General features: G+C 35.4%; 1 protein-coding gene across 1 annotated transcript; it reads left to right on the forward strand.

The window, feature by feature from the left end:
- The first annotated feature begins 4,388 nt into the window (after positions 1–4,388).
- On the forward strand, positions 4,389–11,655 carry Inx2 (innexin 2). The gene is made up of 2 exons (XM_089473755.1): positions 4,389–6,428; positions 10,263–11,655. Exon 1 carries the CDS (start codon positions 5,116–5,118, stop codon positions 6,217–6,219), a length of 1,104 nt encoding a protein of 367 aa, XP_089329881.1. The 5' UTR covers positions 4,389–5,115; the 3' UTR covers positions 6,220–6,428; positions 10,263–11,655.
- Positions 11,656–25,677: the final 14,022 nt, after the last annotated feature.

Genomic DNA, 25,677 nt, shown 5'->3' on the forward strand with positions numbered 1-25,677 from the left:
CATTAGAGACATCTCAACAAGCTTCAAGTCCTCTTTTCCAAGTCCTCTTTTCCGTTGCCATATAAATGTAAATAAATACAATTAGCAATAGCATTAAATGATTCCTAAATCTAAATATAATCATCGTATACAAAAATATTTATGCATGGGCTTTGCCTCTCTCATTTTTTTTTTTATACCCTGAACCCATTGAAATCAGGGTATAATGGTTTTGTGAAAAGTATGTAAAAGGCAGAAGGAAGCATCGCAGACCCCGTAAAGAATATATATTCTTGATCAGGATGACAAGCTGAGTCCATTTAGCCCTGTCCGTCTTTCCGTCCGTATTAGCAAGCCGATCTCAGAAGATATGAGAGCTAGAGAGCTGAAATTTGGCATGCATACTCGTATATACCATACGCAGTACAAATTTACAATATTTTGTCGATAACTTGCTCGATAACTTTTTTATCGAGAATAATTGAAAAATTGATTTTGTTTTTTCAGCCTAATTTTAACACTTTTAGCAGAGCGCGTGATTATAAGTGCAGAATGAGTAGAATATCAGCTTGGGGGCTCAGGGTATCTTCTAGTCGAGCAGTCTAGACTGGAGCCTTCTTACTTGTTTGTGAGCTAGTGCGATATTCGAGTTGAGTCGAAATCGAAATCGCGTCGAAGAAGACATGAAGGAAGACGAGTCGAGATTCGCGCAAATTGAGTCGTTCGCGAGGCGTTGATTTGATTTATGCTAAACTAGACGCATCGTTGCCACGCCCACGTCGCCTACATTCATATCTAATGGATTTATGAACGTGCGATTTATAGTGGGCGTGATTAATTTAAAAATATTTATGTTAAATATTTGACCGGATAATGGGCTCAAGTATGATTAATCATTAGCATATCTATAAACGAATCAAAACAACAAAAATCGTTAAGTGGATCAGAGCTTGGGTTGCTTAACTGGGTGGACATCTGAGCATAGATTGTGCTATAAAGACATTTAGAGCAAGATCTATCAATTTCCATTATGTTGGCTTCAATAGACTTCCATAAAGTATTAGTCTAAATTTTTATATTGGCTGCTTCGATATCATTCAAAAAACTGGAATGTAGAGAATATTATTTATGAAATGAATAGTTCAGTTCAGTATGTCATATACAAATTATATTAAAATATATTTTATAGGCTTATAGACGTGTGTATGTATATAAAAAAATCTAAACATCTTTATTCTATCTATTATTATAGACTCTACTGAAGTATAGCTCAAACTGAAATAGAAATTATAGAAAATTTGGCTATTGTATAAACTCTATCAGTCCATAAAGCAATATATAAATTTAAATAGCTTTTCTTATCGAAGCACAGTATTTGCTTATATTTATATTTTATAGAGGTATATATTATTGCAGTTCTCTTGGGACTTGATTTGGCTTTGCAGCGTTTTCTAAAAATGTCATTTTATTTTGGGCAGGAAACTAATTGTTATATTGTATAATACATATATATGTAATATATTATGAAATGGTTCCCAGTTGATACCATATAGAAGCTACATACTTGAGATAATATAGAGCATTTATATTAAGCAGATTAGATTTGGAAACAAAGAAATAGAGAGAGAGTGAGAGAGAGAGAGCGAGGGAGAGGGGGGGGGGGGGGGTGAACAGCCGTATATATTATTTATCATTTCTTGTGGACATTGAAATTTATAATGATGATAGTGGAAATAGAGCTAGAAGGTAATACGTACATACGCGTAGGTGCTATAAATGAGGCTCGGACACAAGATTAAGTAAATGACCACGAAACGAGTGTAACAGGTAGCCCAGCCGGTTTGCACCTCTGCTATAAGCACATACATACTTGTACATACATATGTATATCTGTATACCTGTATGGGCCTGTGTATATAGTAATATGTTGAGTGGATTTTTTATATGATATGTGAGGGCAACGAGGGAATTGCGAGCGAGGAAAATCCATTGATTGAGCGCTTAAATGTGTCTATCGATGGCATGGCTTGAAAGCATAACGAAAGGTAAAAGACACAAACACACTCGCACAGAGTCGCACACAGCTGCAGTGCTCCACAGGTAGTTGGGCAGGTAAAGGAAATGTAATTACTGCATATTATCGGGCAGGTAAATAACAATGCAAGAACAAACAACACGCGGGATAGTGAAAGCAGTTGTCAATAATAAAATGAACACCGAAAAAAAAAGCAAATTTCTTTCTGCTTCTTCACACACACATACATCTATATATATACGCTGCAGATACAGATACGTTCGTATGCTTGTGTGTGTGTGTGTGTGTGTGTGTATCTGGCAGTAACTTGTTTCTCGTTGCATTGTTGCAGCCCGCGTGGAGGTGAGATGCTTTATTCAGCTCAATTGACGAATTCCGAGAACGAAGTCGTCTACTTTGTATTCTTCTCCTTCTACCTTGTCTTGTTTATCTGGAGCGCTACATATACAGAGAGGCATGCAGCTTAGGTGCAGCCCAGCGTTTAAGCGTATATGTATGCATTTTACACTCTCTTTTTCTTTATGCTTCTCTCCTTAGATTGAACAAGTTTTTCTCCTCAAGCATTACCAGACTGTCGACAAGTGAAGTATGCTTTACTCTTGCGTAGATACGACATGATTTTCGGTTTTCTTTCTTTCTTCTGCTACTTCTCCCCAACTCCAACAAGTTTCTTTTCAGCGCTGCCAGAGTGTCGTCAAGTCAAGCTATGAACTTTGCTTTAACTGCTTTTCTGATTCTTCTCTTGTATCGTCTATGATTTAAGGCCTGAAAAGAAGTGCTACTTAAACTTATCCAAAGCCAAATAAATGTTGCCAGACTTTTTTGATATTGGAAAATTACTGTCTTTTGAAGTGACTTGACTTAAAAGTTGAGATATGTTGGGCTCGAACACTTTTACAGTTATAACACTTGAAATCGACCCATTCAAGGCATTTTAAAATATTAATTGGCGTTGCCATACTTTTCAATTTGTGCATAATAACACTATACGTGTCTTTTAAGTCAAGCTACATCAGATCTTTAGTCGGTTATAATGTGGGGATAGTACTGTCAGGCTGGGAATATTTTTATATATTATTTTAGAGGTTTTATGCACCTAATTTTTTCATACATTTACCATCACTTTGTTTTTTTCTGGCTAACTGTTAACTGTTTTATATTCCATAGAGTTTCCCTGTAATTACTAAATTCCGAATTTACAACTTCCAAAAAAAAAAAGGAAGAAGAAAAGGTAAATTCGTCATTGCATTTGTTAGCTGCCGTATATGTTGGAAGTTTTGGAAATACCCCATTAGCTGATGTTTGTATAGGTATAAAGGGTTTATTGTAGCGCCTGCAGCGTTGCCAGATGTGCAGCTGGCAGCCAAAAATGTAAACGCAAATGCAGTTAAGCAGCAATTGGCAAACACACACACACACAAAAAGGTGGCCAAGTGTGTGTATTGGCCAAGTTGAAGCTGGCTTAAGAAAATGGCGACATTTCAGCATCAGTGGCATCACTGACTCATGGCATGTTGTCCTCCCCCCTCACTCACTCTTTCTCCCTCTCTCTCTCTCTCTCTCTGTTTTTCTACTTGACCCCGCTGCTGCCCTAGCTAACCACCAACATACTATGCCACTGTATATATATATATTTATATATATGAGTGAGTGTGTGTGTGTGTTACCAACTCAAGAGACGCGCGTCTCAGCTTCCAGTTAGCGCTTGAGTCTCGACGGCGCGGACTACAGTAAATCATGCGCTCTCCCAGCGGCAGCATAAAACCCGACTGCACTGATGTGCTATGTGCGACAACAAATATACCCTGTGGTAAATATGTTATTTTGAGGTTGATATTGACATTAAGTATACTCACATTTAAATGTGATATTATTAATTCAATGTATTTAAACGTTTATTTATATACAAATATAATTATGGTTTAAACAACAATTTCCATTTGCCTGTTACTTACCTAAGATATCTTAACTAAAATACCCACACTTTAAAAGCCCTGCTCAGATATAAAAGCGGAGACTGTTTGCATACATCTATGTTAATGTGTATGCAGTTGTGTTTATGTGCGCACTCGAGACGCGAACTCAACAAGATCCACCCCAAAAATAGCAACATATATTACCTGGCCAAACGCCATTCACACTCTGCTCTCGCTCTCGCTCTCACTGCTTTGCGCTCTGCTATGTGTGCGTCGCTCACTGACTTGTTGGTAAACGACTCAAGCTTGGCTACTTTTGCGCTCTCGCTCTCCCTCTGCCGCTATCTGGACCTGTGTGTATGTGTGTGTGTATGTGCTGGAGTGAGCGGTTTGATGGACTCTCTCTGAACACATTCGTGTCACTCGGGTTTGGGCTCAGTTGAAATTTTCTATTCGAAGAGTGCGCTTAGTGGTCGCTGCTGCGACGGCGTTTCAAATATATAAAGTACCAAATACACACGACTCACGATACGTTCTTTTTTTTTTTTTTTTGTATTTCGTTGTTTTTTTTTTTGTCGGTCAACAACAACAACAGTCGCTCTTTCTCTGCGAGTTCTTAATTTTTGTTGTGTGTGTGCGTGTGTGTGTGTGAGCGACTGTGCGTGCGTGTGTATGGGAGAGCATCGGCTCAAATACACTCGAGGGAATTTTTTTGAGATCAGTTCAGCGCACGGAGCAGCGGCGAGTTGAGCCTCCCACGAAACAGTTCGACGGCTCAGTACGGCTCGCCCGATGTGCATTCTCTCAAGCGTTATGTTGGACAAGTGATGTGTGAACGAGTGAACGAGCGCAGCAATAAAGCCCAATTATATATATGCATATATATATAAACAATCAATCAATCCATCAATCTAGCCATTCAACAATTGGTTAAACAAGTTAATGCATTAAAAAAAAAAAAAAAAATAAATAAATAAAAACAACTTCAAAAACAAAAAACTGCCAGAAACCAGACGAAACGCGGAGCTAGCGACAGTCGATCAATCAAGCGATCAGAGGACAAAGGATTCATCAAGCTGCCAACCAATCGATTTATCGATCCATCAAGCAAACACAAAACTAAAGCAACTATTTTTCTGCCACATTCGATCAATCAGTAAATCGATATAACGACAAAGTGCCAAAATGTTTGATGTATTTGGCTCCGTAAAGGGGCTACTGAAAATCGATCAAGTTTGCATCGATAACAATGTCTTTCGCATGCATTACAAGGCGACGGTGATCATATTGATTGCCTTCTCGCTGCTCGTTACATCTCGCCAATATATCGGAGATCCCATCGATTGCATCGTCGATGAGATACCGCTCGGTGTGATGGACACCTATTGCTGGATCTATTCAACGTTCACGGTGCCCGAGCGTCTGACAGGTGTCGTTGGCCATGATGTCGCCTCGCCCGGCGTCGGTTCCCATGTCGATGGCGAGGACAAAGTTAGATATCACAAATACTATCAGTGGGTCTGCTTTGTGCTCTTCTTCCAAGCGATCTTGTTCTATGTGCCGCGTTACCTCTGGAAGTCGTGGGAGGGCGGCCGACTGAAGATGCTGGTGATGGACCTCAATAGCCCCATTGTGAATGATCAGTGTAAAAACGATCGCAAGAAGATATTGGTCGACTACTTCATTGGCAATCTGAATCGTCACAATTTCTACGCCTTTCGGTTTTTCGTCTGCGAAGCCCTCAATTTCGTCAACGTCATTGCGCAGATCTATTTCGTAGACTTCTTCCTGGATGGCGAGTTCAGTACGTATGGCAGCGATGTCTTGAAGTTCACGGAAATGGAGCCCGATGATCGTATCGATCCGATGGCGAAGGTCTTTCCAAAGGTCACCAAATGTACATTCCACAAATATGGTCCATCCGGTGGAGTTCAGAAGTTCGACGGACTCTGCGTGCTGCCATTGAACATTGTGAATGAGAAGATCTATGTGTTCCTCTGGTTCTGGTTCATTATTTTGAGCATCTTGTCGGGCATCTCGTTGGTCTATCGTATTGCCGTTGTTATGGGACCAAAATTGAGGCACCTGCTGCTGCGCGCTCGCTCCCGCTTGGCCGAGAGCGAAGAGGTGGAGAAGGTGGCCAACAGGTGCAACATTGGCGATTGGTTCTTGCTCTATCAACTGGGCAAGAATATCGATCCATTGATCTACAAGGAGGTGATCGCTGATCTATATCGTGAAATGGGCGGCGATGGTCAAAGTCCACAAAAGCAGCCTTTCGAGGCTTAAGATCGATGGAGATGGAGCGAGAGCGAAAGAGAGAGAGAGAGAGAGAAGGAAAGCGAGCGAGATAAACAGAAAGAGGAGGAGAGAGAGAGAGAGAGGAAGCGAGCGAGAGAGAAGAGTCGAATTTGGAACTAGGAGTCGGCGGAGCTGGGAGTCGGAAGTTGAAGCTGGAGTCAATGTCGGCAGCTATCAGTGGCAGCGTGTCAGCGATTGTAAGTAAAACAAATAAATATCAATTTCCCCTCAACTCCGTTTCCCCCACCCTCTCCACTCAATGAATGCGCACACGTACATAGAATTCCCCTCCTACCATCTTCAATCAAAACATATACATACATAAACATTCAGCAGCAAAGAAACTGTAAATCAGACAGACAGAGGAAGAGAGAGAGAGAGAGATTGAGAGAGATCGAGAGAGCGAGCTAGAAAGAGCGACCACTCCAAAATTTGAACAATCATTGTTAACGAACAATCTTTCCCCTACCCAAAAAAATTCACTCATGCTCAGACGCTCAGCAGAGCTGCCAGATAGTTAGCATATTTCTGATCTGTTTCCTTAATGAATTTGCTGCTGTTTACATGCTTTCTATAAATAAATCAATACATACATATATTAATTATAGCTCTAAATTAAACAAGCTTAGCTAGCATATTCAAGACCTACAGTTAATAGTTGTTAATAGGTGCGATTGAGTAATACTTGGTTATGCAAAGCGATCTGTGCTAACAGTGCTCTGTTAACGTGCGATCATTGTGTGAAAGAGCCAGCGAATCTAACGTCACAAGCGATCTGTTAACCGTGGTAAATAGCATAACCACGCGCTTTTAACAGCAGCTCAAAACTCACGCGCTCGCCCAACAACATTTCACAGAGAGCGTGAGAGCGAGCAGAGCGCACACACACGCACTGCTGGTCTTACGCGCTCATTTAAGCGTAACGCAAGCAGCCTCAAGTCAACGCTTGCGCAAGCGAGATAACCGCTGAAGCAGCGACGCGACGCATGCGCGGCTGGGCAGCTAGAGCTGTGTATACCCGTCTCCCTCGCGCCTCATAAACTACATTCCAGACTTCTCTTTTGCTTCTTGTCGCTGAATCTGCATGCAAACTGGTTTGACCAGCCATGCCTTCATCCCGGTGGAGGCTAGTGGAGAACAGCCGGCGCAAGTTCAGGGCAATCGCGAGGGCGCATTTGCCAGCAAGAAAAATGCTCATCGGCCACGAAGAAATCCGTCTGCTAATTAAGAGACACTTATTAAGAGATAGCCGCGTGATGCCAGATAGAGAGTATGAGAGAGGGAGAGAGCAAGACACGGAGCTAAAGTTTAATTGGATACGCGACCAGTAGTATACCCTGTGACGATGTAGCAATTCCTTTAAGAAATATCAAAGGTTTTATTTGTACAATTATTCACAGCTACATATGTTTTACTCTTTATAATCTCAAATAAATCGGCTTTTCTGAAAGCTAGAGCAGAAAAAACTGACAAATGGTCAATGCTCACATATATATATTTGTGTCATGTTTAACAAATCTAGACATATTCAACGATAATAACCTCATTGAACTCAGACACTATTCGAGTTAAAGTTCTAAAATATCTTATATTAGCTCGTGCAGACAAGTTTTAATGAATTAAATAAAGTTATGTCAGCAATATGAATTGCAGATCTATCTGTGCGATACAAAATACATAAAGATATGTATACATACATACGTCATCGCACTTCACATTGTAGTACAGCTCGCGCTATGCTTGACCTTCTACCAAATAGCACAAGAAAAAAACCACTCCAACTATACAATTGATATTTTTTTTCCTAATCAGTTCACCATGTCATTTGTCTTACTCTTTCGTCGTCTGGTATTTTTTTGCTGTTGTTCTTTTTGTGTTTGCTTTCCATTTTTATATGCCTCGCTTTTATATGTTCTATGCGCGTACAGACAACGCCAATCAGAAGTTAGGCAACATAGTGCCCTGCCGCCCTTATCTTATCAATATCGCCACACTACCGCCTCCTCTAGCCGACATACTTTAAGAGCTTTCAAGCCCGTAATAAGACCGAAGAAAATGATGCTGATGGTTTATCACATTTTAAGTGATAAAGTGTTGCAATTAGCACACATTTACCCCATTGCACACGATCACATTCACACACACACATGGACATGCTTGTAATTTACAATTAATGCAAGTGGGAGAGATATATAAGACTAGAGGCTACCCTATAGAATAGCCAATAAAAGAGGTACGAGTAGAGATTCATAAAAGTCTTCAATAGAAAAACTCACCTCTAATAGAGTTCCAGTTCTTTTACACAAAGCAAATCAATACTCATACATGTGATAGCCATATAAACTTACATATGTATATGGATATATAAATATAGTTATTCAGCATTGTAATGATCGGCACTTGGTTTTATGAATGAAAATTTCCAATGTGAAATGGCAAATGGGCGGAAGGCGACCTTCAAAAAGAGAGACAGAAAAAAAGCAACGTTTGACACGCGAAAAAAAAAAAAAAAACGAAAATGAGAAGCGCATAGAGAGGCTTTATTGATTGTTGTTATTATTTGTATTAATTTTGTGGTTTGTTCATTTGTTGTTGTTGCACGCATATTCACGTTGTATTCGTTTGATCGCATTCAAGCGTCTCTCATCGCTTCTTTTCTTTTCAATTTTTAATTGCATTAATTACTTTCAATTAGGCAAAAGACGGCCGCGCACTGAGCCCAGATAATTGCCATTAATAATAGTGTCAGAGTTTAGCAATCGAGATATATAGGATATAGTATGTTACAGCAGAAAGAGTCGTAGCAGAAAACGCCGAATACACATTACGTATACGCTGCTTATATAATATTGCGCATACGCCGGGCTTGTCCACAAACAACAAAGAAAATTTTACAAAATTTTAATTGCTTTATTTTTACGTAAAATTAAAAAAAATCGCTTTAAAAAATATGTAAAAATAAATATATGTGTATATAAGTAAATTTATATATGTGCATATTGTATATATGTATTTATTTTTTACTATTATTAATTTCTTAGCTAATAGCAACGAGTAAAAAAAAATTAAATAAACAGATAAAAACAAAAGAAATGCTTTCCTATTGATTTATTATCTATGAAAAAAATAATAGATAAAAATAAATTCCGAAAGTTAATTCATTGCTAAGAAAAAAAAAAGCAGCAGAAATGTCAAAAAAATAAGTATCTATTTATTTTTATTGTTTTTATACCCCGAACCCATTGAAAATGGGAGATCGGGGTATAATGGTTTTGTTAAAAGTATGTAACAGGCAGAAGGAGGCGTGGCAGACCTCATAAAGTATATATATTCTTGTTATTACAAAAATTGTTTCTTTTATAAATTAATTTACGTATTTTGCATACCCTGAATCCAAAATGGAAATTCAGGTTATAAATATTAAAATGTGTGTAATAGGCAGAAGGTGGTGTGGCAGACCCCATCAATTATATATACTCTTGAACAATGTACGTCCATCTTTCCGTCTGATCCTATGAATGAAAGCGTCGTTCTCTATGAGGCTCTGAGAGCTAAAAATCTATAACTATTTATGTTTTAGTTCTATGGATTAAAGAGCTTAATAAACAATATTCTGTTATATATTTTATTCCGGTTATTTTTATATATATTTTTAATTTCCAAAAATAAGACCTATTTTAAATATTAGGCACTTGTGGCTTTTCCCCAGTTGTTTTGTTTATTTATTTAAATTTAAATTTGTATATATTAAAAATATACTATTCGTATTTTTTGGTTGTTTTTTTGAAAATCTCCTTGTATATTATTAAACAAGTGTTCTGCTACATTTCGTGGCAACTTAATATAGTTTTACACTTGAAATTTTAGGGGAATAGATAAAAGATTAGGTATATGATGATATATGTACATATGGGAAGGTAATTACAATATGTTTATTCTGTCTCTTATTCACTTCTGTCCCTTGCCCTTTAATGTTTTTATATTCATTTCATTAATTTGTAACTATCTCTCTTTCTCTTCCTCTCTTATAGTTGCACGCAGCCAAAGCTAAGTATAACAATAAGAAAAGAGGGCGTGGCCTTTAAGCTAATCATGAGCTAAACAAAGTAAACAATACAGAAATACACACATATCAACGAATTCCGCTTGTGTTTCACATGTTTTCACGGATTCCAAAACATGTGAAAACCAGTGCAATGAATGAAAAAGTTAAAAAAAGTCCATAGTACTAGACCAGAACCCGATCCCCGACGCCAACGACAATCAGAAAGTGTTCAAACAAAAGACAAGCTACAGATCGAACTATATAGCTAGATATATATGTTTATATATTGAGCTATAGGTAAACAGTTAAAAGACGCAGCATAAAAGACAACAACAACAAAAGTGCAGGCCAACTGGAATGCGAGTTGAATGAAATATTTTTTATAAAACATAAACTACATATATACACTACTATGTATATGTATATAAATTGATCTACATATAAATATATATGTATGTATGTGTATGTATATACATATATATCTATATGATGCAAATGCCACATGCGATTAATATTTATGCTAAGAGTTGTGATCATTGATTAAGCAGTTTATAAAATTTATAAACAAATCTACAAAAAAAAAAAAAAAAAACAAAAAACAAACATGAAAAATAAAATTTAAAATAAAATTGCAATAATAATAAGCACAACAACAACAACAACTATGGAAACAAATGCAACAATAATTATAAATATTACAAAATTATTATGAATATATACAACAATATTTTATAATGAAAACAATATATTTTAATAACAATTTTTGCGCATATTAAAAGTTTACATAATTATATAATATATAATTTTTTTTTTTTTTTAATTTTACACATATTTTTGTAGCAATTTTTTCGCCAGCAATTTTTGTAGCATTTATTATACTAGCTTTTAGAACATTTTAGTTTAGCGCAATTTTTTTTTTAGATTGAAAAACTTGAAGAAAAAAAGAAAATGAAAATATAAAAATACACATAATATTTATACTAAAACATTATAAGCAGCAAAAATATTTTTAGTTATACGAAAGACTCAAAAGCAATATTAAAAAAAAATAAATAAAAAATAAAATGCAAATGAAGAATTTTAATAACAAAAACAAAATATAAATATAAAATAAAGAAACTTTTACAGCTGAAAATTGTATCGCAGCAATTTTTTGTTGCTTAATTTTTTCATATATATATGTGTATATGTATATGTATATGTATGTATGTGAGGAATGAACTATGTAAGTGCGCACATTTACAAGCCAGCTTGATATAGCATATATATTTTTTATATAATTATCGATTTATCGACTTATCGAGTGTGTAAATGCGCCACAGGCCGTAATATAAGTTTTATATATAAATAAAAGAGAAACAATTTAAAATATAAAAAAACGTATTTGATTTTTCTAGACGGCATTGCGAAAAACCCAATATTCTCTATTGGTATAGACTTAAGAGGGAATTAAATATCAAATTTGATAGCTATACCTCTTAAAGCTTTCGAGCTATGCTACAAAAAGTAAGTATGCTAAATGGAAACTGGGGGAATTATTAATGTTGGAGCTGTTAGTGATATATCTATCTGATTATTATATGATAAACCTCTACATTTTAAAAGCATAAAGAGTCACATGTATATCTTTTGAATCAGCGCCGGTTGAAACTCTATAGAAAGTGTTTACACAATTTGTTAATGGGTAGAAAAAGTGAGAAACCTGAACTGTCAGTTGACCTCCGATGAACTCAGCTAACAAACGCGTCATAAATCTAAGCAGACAGGCAAACGAGATTGCGATAAGACGAAGCTGAAATACTCTAGAGTAAGGAACCATCGTAGATATGATATATGTATATATAGACACTGAAATTACGGCAATCACAGAAATCATTCCGACTCCTTACCTAATCAACGTCTTTTGCATAGGCTCTAATCCGAACTGCATTCCTTGTATGCCACAAAGGCGACTCTTTCATTTGAATACTATAAGACCCTCATAAAGGCTATGCATGCTATCATTAGATAGCATTACATAACACATTGCTGTTGGGGAACAGAAATTGTTAAAGCAAATACTGAATTTTACGAACCTATGAAAGACCTAAACAAATCTTTGTCTAAGCAAGTACAGTATTCACTCGTTGCAGTGACAAATAGTTGAAGTATGTTCTATATCTATATTGTCATAAGCTCTTGTTCACTATATCGGCCGTAGAATTTTGACTAGGCTTTTTTTAAGACTTTGATTTAAAGAAGAATATTTATTCAAGAGGGATGAAGCTAGAGAGAGACAGGGAGATAGGGAAATGAAAGAGATAGCGGGGAGAAAATGATAGAGAGAAAGCCAGGAGACAATAATAAAAGAAAGATAGCAGATATACAAAGAGATATAAAGGTAGAAAACTGGTGGGAAGAGATAGAAAGAGATAGGAGATGGGAGAGAGGGCTGCTTGCCTTTGAAAGAGGGACAAATAAAAGTTGGACTTTGTTCCAATTTTACTCTGAGTATTGATTGTTTATGGGAGTATGGACTGTTTGTTGCATTTGTCGCAAATTCGACTTGAGGCCTCAACGGATGCCAACGAAGTGAATCGCATCCGCTGCACACGCCAATGCATTCAATCTAACGATCCGGCATTCAAACACGTTTCTATTGACTTCTTATATTTATTTTCGCTTATTCTATTTTCTGTTTGACTGAGTCAACGTTTCAGTGGTCTGGTTTATAATGGCTCCAACGTCGCCCGCGACTATGGCAATTGTGACTGATCGACGGCATCCAGCAGCCAGCAATCGAAATCGGACTCTAAATTGGGCCTCAGATCGGATTACACTTGCGCCACAGACGGTCGCCGGAGCAACTCGTGCCATTACTCGATTATGATGTTATTTGTTTACAGCAAAACTTTTCAGTTACGGAATGGTAAGGCAATGCTACAGCAGGGACAGCTACAGCACCGTCTTCAGTCTCTGCTCATGACTAGTATTTCAATTATATATCTATATATATATAGAGTATATATAAAAACGCCATCGAAGTCTAGTTGCATTATTCGAAAATTGCACTTGAAGCACTTGAATTTATGTTTACAAAAATTTATCTTCACGAAGTGTGAATTACTAGCTTCGTATTTTATTTGACATGTTTTCGATTGGCATGCATTTTTCTCTCAGAGCTACCATGCTATAATAATATGCCACAACATACATATATGAATATACTCTTTATACTGGATCACGTCTACGATATGTATGCCAAATTAATTTTTGGTTTGGTTCATCTTTATTTTCGGCAAATTCTGATTCATTAGTCAGTATTCCCTATACTTCTACTGATTCTCGAAAGTGTAGGGCCCTAATTCGATGAGGCTACGCCACGATTGCGCAATTGAGGGCGCCCTCAATATTATTTTTAAGGGCTTCGAAGACAGCAGAAGCACCTTAGCATAATTGCATTATATCTCATGATCCCCTCAATCAAAATATAGATTGTCACACAAAAATATAATAATAAATAAATCTTGAAAGAACAAAAAATTCTCTATACTCTCCGAGCATATTTCTTGTTCGATTTTTTGCTGAGTTTCCAGACACGAATTTCAACTGAAATCTCTTAAATTTTAATGTCTTGAAAGGCAACTTGCTGAGAATCTGAGACGAACATCATCAAAATATGCTAAGAGGCCTTTCTTCAGGCTATCCATTTCATTTGAATTGAGTTGAAATGTCATTAAATGTAATCATACTCTGTGGTTAACATAGCGAAACAGTTATGTTTAGCTATAGTTCTAAGGCCAAATACGGGTATTTGAGGCTCTTAAAGTCCACTTAATATTAGTATGTAAGACATTGATATATATATATATACATACATATGTCTTATGTGTGAATTGGTTAGTCAACTTGATTTCGTTTGCACTGCAAGGTAGCTGCGAAATAAAATAATAAAATTCTCAACATACAATCTACCCCTTGGAAATATATATGTATACATATGTATATCGCACACATGGCATATGCTTATAGAGGAGGGGCGTCAGTCTAAGCAAATTATCATATCAAATTGAATAAAACGCTGCAATTGTCCAGGCGTGCCCTCAATAAATAAGTAAATAAATAAATATTACGCCAGAAGAAAAGCGAAATTCTACGGCGTTACCTAACTTGCTTCCATTCACAGTTGCAAGGGGCAGGGGGAGGGGGGGGGGTTGGTAGGGCGGCAGCAGCTGTTTAGTTGGGGTCAACAGCAAGTCAGTCAGTTGCAATTGGAATGTGAGAAGCGCCCACAAGTTAAGCAATGCCCTCTCAGGCTGAAAGACAATTGCAATATAAATAGACATGAGTCTAATTGAATTACCTGAAAGCTGACGCAATTAAATTTCAGTGCGCTAAACGGTCAACGATATGACATAAAGAGCTAACCAGAAGGGTAACAATTGCTTTACCACTTGCTCACTCGCTTAAGGATAGACCAACAAGAAGAAGAAAAAATAATAATACCATTATTATTATATTATTATAGATATGCTTGATAAGCGAAGTAAAGCTTCCATATAATTACGTAGAGTTTGGGGAGTATAGCGGAAACATGTTGTGGCCAGTGAAACGTTTACGAAAACAACAGAAGCAGGAAATTGCAAGGGCGCAAGATCATTTGCAAGGAGTTAATGAAAAGGCCAATAAAATAAAATAAGGCAAATAAAAAAAGGCCAGTAATATAAAAAAAAAGTGAATTGAGTAATGCCAGTAAAACGAAAAAAAGGAAAACAGCACCAAAGACATAAAAAAAAAAAAACTAAACTTTTTCCTAGATTTATGGAAGTAAGCTGAACTTAAATAGCTGTATCTTAAATATATGGAAGCATTATCAAATTTATTCATTTATGTATGCGTCAAGTGTAAGACATGCCAGTAAAATGTTTAAGAATGATTCACAAAGGGGAAATAATAACAAATTAAGCGTCACATCTTATTGGGAATATTTGTTAATGAAATGCTTAAGAATGCAATTATGGAGTATGTTTGATATGCTTGATTTTTCATATCAAAGTCAATTGAAATTTTGCATCTTTTAACTAGACCGAATAAAACTCAGAGAGTTCTCAAGTAACACTCATATGCAATATCCTGGTATTTGTGGAGCCCCAGCTTATTTTTTTGAAACTATTACGAAACACTAAAAAAAAAAAAAAAAACAAACAGCAATTGAATTGAACAAGAGCTAAACTACATGGGTTCACCCCACGGGAAACCGCAGCGACAGTTTTTGTTTAGATTTCACAGCAAATTCACAGCACAAAGAAAAAAAAAGAGAAAGAAAGAGAGACAATAAACAGAAAGAGAGAAAAAATAATCACAATAAATCTGACAACGAATGACAAAACAAAAGACAAAAGCAAGGAAAAAAAAACCTTTTGATAGTTGACTTTTAAATAAATAAATAAATTGTTTCTAAATTTAAGCTTAGACCCCACACACACATATATAGAGAAAGAGAGGGAGAGAGATAGAGTGCACGAATGGGCGATATTTTGGGTTATACAATTCGCGGCTAAGGTCGTCAATGATCCATGCCATTTCGCATACATTTAACAGCTTTGCCAATTTGTTTAGATTGAATTAAAATTACAATTTGGTTGACATTTCGCGCGGCAATTTGTTTGATACGAATTAACCTTTCTGAATGATGCAACGTTCAAGGTTATTTGCTAAGTAAAAAAAAAAAAAAAAATAATAAAATAAATCAACAGAATTTTATTGTCTTCATTATTCCAGTTTAATGCTGACTTCAGATTTGTTTGTTGAACGAGCTTTAGCTTAGTGAAAGTGCCAGCACATGTAGATTTTTATTTATTTGTTTTATTTTAAGATATTCACAAAAGAAAGAAACACTATTAAAATATATTATATAGGCCAGCAAAACAAAACTACCATGTTGGGGGTACTTCAGTCCCCAATTTACCGCCATGTGTGGTAAGTGATATTATTCAACTAAAAAACATAGATTTTGTTAAAGGAATCTTACAAACTAACTGTTTGGAATCTTAAAAATAAATATAGTAGTAAATGTGGGAGCTCTGCTGTAAGATGGCCTGAAAGCAATGATTTAATTAATTTCATAGAAGAACACATGGTAATATGTATATTTGTGATCATTTCATACAACGTGAAATTCGCTATGCAATGATTAATCCGATGAGTAGAAAGGTTGCTCTGTAAGGAATAGAAAAATTAAGTTAACAAACAGGGCGAATCCTTGATAATATAATAATCAACATATGCAGAAAGAAACAACACTCAGAGTTGTGCTACGATTGAGTAATGATGAAGGGTCTATAAGAAAACCTCTACTAAGGTAAGATGCTAAATGGAGATTAGGACCCCAGTTTAGATGACGCAGAGCGAAGAGGAGAAGCTGTTTTTGGACCGATTCGATGCGATCCTTATGCGACTTAAGCTGTGGAGACCATACAATTGAACAATATTTTGAAATAGATCGTACCAGTGAAACATATGAAAGTTTAGTAATAAAGGGGTCTTTAAGCCTTAGGTCTAAATGGCAAATCAGGGTATATAGTCTTTGTGAAAATGTATGTATGTATATAAAAAGGCGTGGCAGATACCATAAGCATATATATTCTTGATCAGAGCCCCGAATTTGATTTAATTTAAGGTCAATTTGAATACTGTGCAGCTTTACTATGTAGATTCATGCAATGAGTACACAGATTTATTTATAGATAGATATATAGATTTTGGAGACTACGCCTCTTCGCCAAAATTAAAAAAAAAAATTATTTCAAATACTAAAGACTTACTTTTGCATTTACAGTTCGTCCGGTTATTGCGACGAAAATTCGATGTTCAATTAAAATTACAAATGGCAAATTTATCAAGTACAAATAAATTAATAAAAAAAAAAAAAAAAAAAAAATTAATAAAAAAACAAGACTGGTATTCGAACCAACAACCTATGTGTTCGCGAAAACTCGACGTCTCTACTTACAACGCCACTTCCTAATTTAAAATAATAATAAAAAAAAAATTAACTCCGGTCTCACCCGCCTGGGGGTTTGAACCTGGGACAATCACGGCGACGTGCACCACATCTACCAACAGCGCCATTCCATACAGATACGAAGATGTAACTGTATCCTTTATATAGGCAATGTATTTAGGATTCGCAACTAGTAATTAAATTTTCAGTGCAACTCTGAAACACAGAGTTGCATGATATTAGACTATCGAAGTAGGCCTTCGTTGCCTATAAAAGGAGCACCTTCTCAGTGCTTTCCTCAGTCTGCCTCTGGGTAGTACTCGGTGCAGGCTGATTTTTTTTCTCATTTTTTTTCATATTTTTTTTGTATTGGAAAATTTTTATTTTTTGGTTTGGCATCCTCATCGCCGGCAAACAGAGATATATTCCTGTTTCGTCCGACGAATGTAATTTGTCCGCACTTAAATTCGTTTTTGTGCGAGTCCTCCACACTGTGGAGAGAATTACTTGGGGGTGTTACACACATAGATTGTGTTTGATATGAGGATTATTGAGGTGAAAGTGTCTATAAGACATCCTCTTGGCTACTGCTGGGTATCACCCAGTGCAGGATGATTTTTTTCATTTACATAAAATTTTTTTTTTTTTTTTTTTTTTTGTTTGGGATCCTCATCGCCGGCAAACAGAGATATATTCCTGTTTCGTCCGACGAATGTAATTTGTCCGCACTTAAATTCGTTTTGTGCGAGTCCTCCACACTGTGGAGAGAATTACTTGGGGGTGTTACACACATAGATTGTGTTTGATATGAGGATTGATTGAGGTGGAAGTGTCTATAAGACATCCTCTTGGCTCCGGCTGGGCATTGTTTTTTCATTTAAAAAAAATTTTTTTTCATATTTTTTTTGGGGGTTTGAGATCCTCATCGCCGGCAAACAGAGATATATTCCTGTTTCGTCCGACGAATGTAATTTGTCCGCACTTAAATTCGTTTTTGTGCGAGTCCTCCACACTGTGGAGAGAATTACTTGGGGGTATTACACACATAGATTGTGTTTGCTATGAGGATGGAGGTGGAAGTGTCTATAAGACGTCCTCATAACTGGCGGCGGGGATATATTTATATTTACACTATTTATTCATCATTTTATTGATTTGATTTATAATATCCTGTATATCACCTCTATCTATTAAATTACTCCACTTTCTTCTTGAATATAATTTTCGCACGTGCTTCGATAGCATCCAAGGAGGGTTATTCTAGTGGCGTATTGTTTCCAAGTCCATCGGCCTCTTGACTGAAGTATATCTTATTATATCGTCTATTATCGTCTCATTATTATATGATTCCACTTTCTTCCTGAATATAATTTTCGCACGTGCTCCTATAGCATCCAAGGAGGGTTTATTTTAGTGGCGAATTGTTTCCAAGTCCATCGGTCTCTTGACTGAAGTATATCTTATTATATCGTCTATTATCGTCTCATTATTATATGATTCCACTTTCTTCCTGAATATAATTTTCGCTCGTGCTTCGATAGCATCCAAGGAGGGTTTATTTTAGTGGCGTATTGTTTCCAAGTCCATCGGTCTCTTGACTGAAGTATATCTTATTATATCGTCTATTATCGTCTCATTATTATATGATTCCACTTTTTTCCTGAATATAATTTTCGCTCGTGCTTCGATAGCATCCAAGGAGGGTTTATTTTAGTGGCGTATTGTTTCCAAGTCCATCGGTCTCTTGACTGAAGTATATCTTATTATATCGTCTATTATCGTCTCATTATTATATGATTCCACTTTCTTCCTGAATATAATTTTCGCTCGTGCTTCGATAGCATCCAAGGAGGGTTTATTTTAGTGGCGTATTGTTTCCAAGTCCATCGGTCTCTTGACTGAAGTATATCTTATTATATCGTCTATTATCGTCTCATTATTATATGATTCCACTTTCTTCCTGAATATAATTTTCGCTCGTGCTTCGATAGCATCCAAGGAGGGTTTATTTTAGTGGCGTATTGTTTCCAAGTCCATCGGTCTCTTGACTGAAGTATATCTTATTATATCGTCTATTATCGTCTCATTATTATATGATTCCACTTTTTTCCTGAATATAATTTTCGCTCGTGCTTCGATAGCATCCAAGGAGGGTTTTTTTTAGTGGCGTATTGTTTCCACGTCCATCTTGACTGAAGTATATCTTATTATATCGTCTATTATCGTCTCATTATTATATGATTCCACTTTCTTCCTGAATATAATTTTCGCACGTGCTCCTATAGCATCCAAGGAGGGTTTATTTTAGTGGCGTATTGTTTCCAAGTCCATCGGCCTCTTGACTGAAGTATATCTTATTATATCGTCTATTATCGTCTGTCGTATCAGCGTATTGCAAGGACAGATCACGAAGATATTGTTTTGGAGAGCTTTCAATGTGAAATGGTTTCTTATTCTAGTAGTTTTATTGGCTGAAGTATATCTTATAAATCGTCTATTATCGTCTTACTATTGAAACTTTTCACTTTTTTCCTGGATATAATTTACGCACGTATTCCAATGCCATCCACGGAGGTTGAACCCCGGGTCTTGACTACGCACCCTCGTCGTTGATTCGTCATTCTGGTGGTACATCATTATAATAATATTATTTATCTGCGTATTGCAAAGACAGATCACGAAGATGGGGCTTTGGAGAGCATCCAATGTTAAATGGTTTCATCATCCATTAGTTTTATTGGCTGAAGTTTATCTTATAAATCGTCTATTATCGTTGGTGAAGTATTTAAAGAAATCCGGATGTATAGAGGTGGAGCCTTAATGAAGTACTTGGTGTTTTTTGTGGATCGCGCTCTGACTATGACAGTTGGCATAAGGATATATTACTTTTATGGACTATTATTAATGTATTCATCTAAAATTAAAGTAAAACCTCCATATTTTTTTTGAAAAAGTTTTTATAATACATATTTTTATACATATACATATATATATATATATATAAATCTGAATTTGATTCTTTCGTCTTGAAATCTTGTCTGTATATCTTTTATAAAAATAAAAATGCTTTTATCATATATTAATAAAAACGTCTCTCATAAATTTCTGTATTTATCTTTTATATTATCATATAACATATATATATATATTTATATATATTTTTACAAAGATTTCTTAGCGAATTTCTTTATTTTTTATTTTAGTATCTATCCTATCTCTTGGCCTATTTGGCATTTATTTCTCATATAATTGAGCAAATGTATTAACGTATATCCTACATCTTTGTTGCTGATTTTTAATATTTTGAAATAAAACAATGTATTTATAAGTATATCACAAAATTGTTTCTTTTATTTTCATACCCTATATGGTTTTGTTAAAGGTTTGTAAAAGGCGTGGAGGCGTGGCCGCAAAAGGCATACATATATACTCATGAATGAATGAGTTGAGGCGATTTAGTTCTGTCGTCTGTCCATATCGATCTTAGAAAGCAAAGAGACGTAATCATTTAATTATAGGCTATTGTATAGTGTATATTACATTATATACTTATCGAATATTTTCTTTTCTAATGTATTTTTCGCAAGAAATAAATGTATTTTTTAATTTTCAATAACAACATTACAAGTCTATTTAATACTTAATATATATTTTTAAATTTTAATTATTTATATTTTGTTCTATTGTGTTTTTGTAATAAATTATCATAATTAAAGTTGAGCTCGCGTGTGACGCCTTTTGCGCTCTTACTCTATCCACTCTTTGCACCCACCGCTCTCTTCCCTCTCACTTCTACTTTACCTGCTCTTAGTGAGGCGACAAATATTTATTTTCTTTATCAATTTTATTATCATGTCGCATCTAAGACGCCACGAAAAAATAAAAAAATCGATATATTTAATTCAATTTAAACCCCCATTCATTAGCATATCAATGGGCCAAAGCCCGTTCTAAGTACCCAAAACATTCTACATTTTTGTTCGGATTTTTTTTTTTTTTTGAAGCGTGTAGATATTCGACGATATAAAAACAAACGTTAAATCGTAATAACATAATTAATTTTGGCCACTTCGTTATTTCGTAATATTTTATTAAGCAAATACAAAGATATTGTACATCTTACACATATAGTGGTTTTCTCATTTCCGTCCGTCTGTCCCTCCGTTCGTATATCCCACCATCCCTCCGTCTGTCTATCCCTCCATTCGTATATCCTGCCGTCTGTCTCTACGCCCTTCCGCCCGTCTATCCCTCCATCCGTATATTCTACCGTCCATCTGTCCGCACCTCCTTCCGTACGTCTATCCATCCGTCCATCCGTTTGCCCATCTCTACCTCACTCCGTCTGTCCTTTTGTCCATCCGTCAGTCTGTCCCTCCACCCACTCTATTCCTCCGTCCGTCCGTCTGTCAGCCTGTCTCTCTGTCCATCCGTCCGTTGTGGAAGTGCTAAAGAGTTAAAATTTGTAATGAACACTAGCGTTGGCAATACAATTTCAAAAAGATATGCGGATATACCTAAGCCCATTAGAACGTGGCAAATCCGGTAAAACTGCAGTCGGTTACTTCCGACTGCAACTTTCTTAGTTTTTCTTACTGAATGATTTGTTTCTGTCCTCTCAACGAATCCTGCCTAGCTAATCCTACGATGTCGATTATCGGTTAAGGAAACACTGCGTCATGGGACTCGACCTCATTGTTTTTATCAGCTATGTTAATTAATTTGTATTGAAAAAAAAAAAATTGTAATAATAAAAATATATTTGCAATATAAAATTCTTTGAAATATAAATAATTTTTATATTTTTTATGGTTTATGGTCTTTGTTTTATATGGGAAGAGAAATTTGGTAATTTCTAACTTGCACGCCCAATCGAATGGGGATTTAGTAACTTAGAATTAACCAATACTTTGCCGTTTACGTATATAAATTTCAGACTAGCCCTTTTTTAATTTCTAGTGATATTTTTGAAGTATTTAAGTTACATCTAAGTCTAATTATGGTATACATTGTCCTTCTCATAAACTTATTTAAATTTTTTGTTATGTGCTAGCAAGAAGACAGTTTATTTTAGGACGTTTCACTTTCAGATTCCGATTCAGTGGAACAAGCCTGCTAGGGTCGAGTTACTTAAGTTTCTCTCCATAATCTTTGTGGATGAACATGAAGTGGACTTGAAATCAACTTTAAGTATAACATAAATAAATAAGAAAGCTCTGCTCTAGCGTAGACAAATAGGCTTGGTATTCCATGACATAATATAGTACATATAATCAAGTAATGATTGGGTATAAACTCAGTTTCGTTCGCATGTAAACTGACTGGTTCTGGTTTTGTTCTACCCAGGAATGTCTGACTGGCGAATCCTTAGGTAGTGTTATATGTATTATTTGAATCTTCCCTTTGTTAAATTTTAATTCCTTCCGATTTCCCTAGTCAAGACAAAAAGTAATCATATAGAGCCATATGTGCTATGCACCTGACTTATATGTTTGGCTATATATATATATATATATATTTTACGTACATATTTATTCAGATCTCACAAAAGTCTTTTATCTGTGCTGGACATTTTCAATGTCTACAGATATCTGTTATAGCACTGTTGTATATCTGCCATATAACTGTCATATGTCTGCGGTGGTGTTTATTTTGCGAGTCGCGACCGAAGATAATACCCATCTATCTGAACATTCATTTATTGTTTATCAATTGACGTTGACTTTGTATGCAAATCCTACTCAAATTCAATTTTGTCCGTTGACATTTGGTGAGTGAGTGAGAGTGAGAGTGTCTCTCTCTGTGTGTGTGTGTGTGTGTGTGTGTGTGTGTGTGGGTGTGCGTGTGCATCATTTGTTTATTTATACAGTTTTTGTTCTTTTACTTTTTGGTCTTTTCCATGAATAGTTGGACAACTTTGTTACTGTTGCACATTCGCGTAATTCGTGCACAATGAACAAAATTCTGACACAATACAGATTCGACTTCTTGCGGAAGTTTCAATCGTTTTTAATGAGCTATCCCGCAAGCTGCATTTAAAATAAAATGAAAAGTGTAAATGCTGCTGCCCCTGCTGTGCTTTATGCTGCTATGTATGTCGTATATATATATATATATATATATATATATATATATATATATATATATATATATACATATATATATACATATATATGTAAGTGTATCGTATATCTCGGTATCACATATCTGAAGCTCCCATGTCTGTGTGGCGGCAAATATGTTACCATATATCTGAATATCGTATGAACATGTATTTGAATATCGTATAACTAGCTAGCTATCGAATATGCATTTGTTCATATTGTTTATCAATATTTCGTAATTCTATACTTACATATATATCACATAGGTCTTTTTTTAATTTAATGAAATTAAATTAATTATTACTCTAATAATAATATATAAGTACTGCTATTATAGGTAAAATGAAAAGCTGAAGAATAAACAATTATTTAGAATTGTAAGTGAAAATCAAAGAAATATTAAAATCATCTCAATAAATTAAAGAATATAACTTGTGATTTAAATAAATATTACATTACCAAAATTTGAGCCAGACAATATTTTTAAAATAATTAATACTTAAGGGCGACTAGAATTTCAAGATTCATTGACTTTGACAACTCTCTCTAATTTAATAACTATTATTATTATTATTATTATTATTATTATTAATATTATGATTATTATTATTATTATTATTATTATTATTATTATTATTATTATTATTATTATTATTATTATTATTTTATATATTTTGCATTTCTCTCTCTCTCTCTTTCTGTCTCTCTCTCTCTCTTCGAACGCTTTCCTAGATATTTGTACATATAATATCATATACATATATATCATGTATATTAATTTCATATGCTGTTGCCCTACTCGATCTCTCATGTCCAACAATACTGTTGCTTTACAGGGTATTCAAAGGCCAGCAAATGAGGCGTCACTACAATTTAATAATGTCCGCTCCCCTCTATAAAGATATATGTAAACATATATATATATATGTATATATATGTGTGTATGTGTATGTATGTGTGTGTTTGTGCTTTTTTGTGTTTGTGTGTGTTTGTGTGCCAGTGCCTGTCTTGTGGCACAATCAGCGTTTCTAATTAGCCGACCAGACGCTGATTAGACTTTGGATTTTGGATTTGGGCAATGGACGGAGTCAAGTTTCAGCTGCAGTTTGAATTTTGTCGGATTCGGTTTTGGCTTTCAAGCTGCCAAGCAACTGACGATCGCAATTTGTTTGCCTCGTGTCTGTTTAGCTTTCGAAATGCGACAACAACAACAACAACAACAACGCCAGCAGCAACAGCAACAACAGCAACAGCAGCAATTTACAACTCAAACATTTGCACAGTGCAACGAAACAAGTTGCATCAAATGAATATTGAACACATGTGCACAATTGCACGACTCACTGTGCATACACAGAGCGAAATGAAAGATACAGAAATGCAAAAGCAAACAAACTGCAACAACAATGTGACAAGATGTTGTTGCTAATGACAAAGTCGTGTCGCCGATTCGTTTATTGATTTTGAATGCTCTACGAAAAAGTGAAGCCCAACGAGAATATCATGTGGCTTTATTCAAGTTTCGATCAGATGCGCTTTTCATTAACATTATTATTATTATTTTATTATCATTTTGTATTATTATAATTATTATTATTTCTCATTCATCATAATCATTATACATTCATCATCATCAGTCATCATTTTTTTTTTTCATATTCATTATTCATTATTTATGTTTATTATCATATTTATTGTTGTTAATTGTTCATTATTTACTATTCATTATAATTATTATTTTTTTTAAGGCTTTTTATCATTGTGTTTATTATTTGTCATTACTTTAGCACATTATCATACTTTATTGTTCATTATCATTGCGCATTATCATCATTAATTAATGATCAATAAAATTGGCATATCATATTATAATTCCTCAGTTTTACAATCGCAATTTGTAGTCCCGTTCAATTGGAAGCGCATCCAAGTCTTCAGGTATGCTCTTCGTAATTCCTATTTTTTATCTTTCTATTTTCTGTTCGATTGCGAGAGCTGCATGTGGGGGCGATGAGGCGTGGCACGTCTAGTGCATGCACTTGCATTTAGTATATATTTAGAAAAAATCACTTAGCGTTCAGCCAAATGGCTAGAGTTCAGTTTGCGGAGCATTTTACAAAAGTGGAGCATTAAGCAAAAGAGGAGAACCTGGGTGGGGCCTTGAGTTGGGCTTGAGTTGCAGTTGGGTTGGGCTGCCCTGGGCTGGACTGGACTGCAGAGTATGTGTGTGTGTGAGTGTGTGTTTGTAGGTAGCTTGGCAAGCGTTAACGAGCTAACTAACCAAAATGATTTATGAAATCTGATCTGGCTGACAGCGA

This window comes from Drosophila arizonae, chromosome X (genome assembly GCF_054131065.1).
Source record: "Drosophila arizonae isolate 15081-1271.41 chromosome X, UAZ_ARI_1.0, whole genome shotgun sequence".
Taxonomy (NCBI): Eukaryota; Metazoa; Arthropoda; class Insecta; order Diptera; family Drosophilidae; genus Drosophila; species Drosophila arizonae.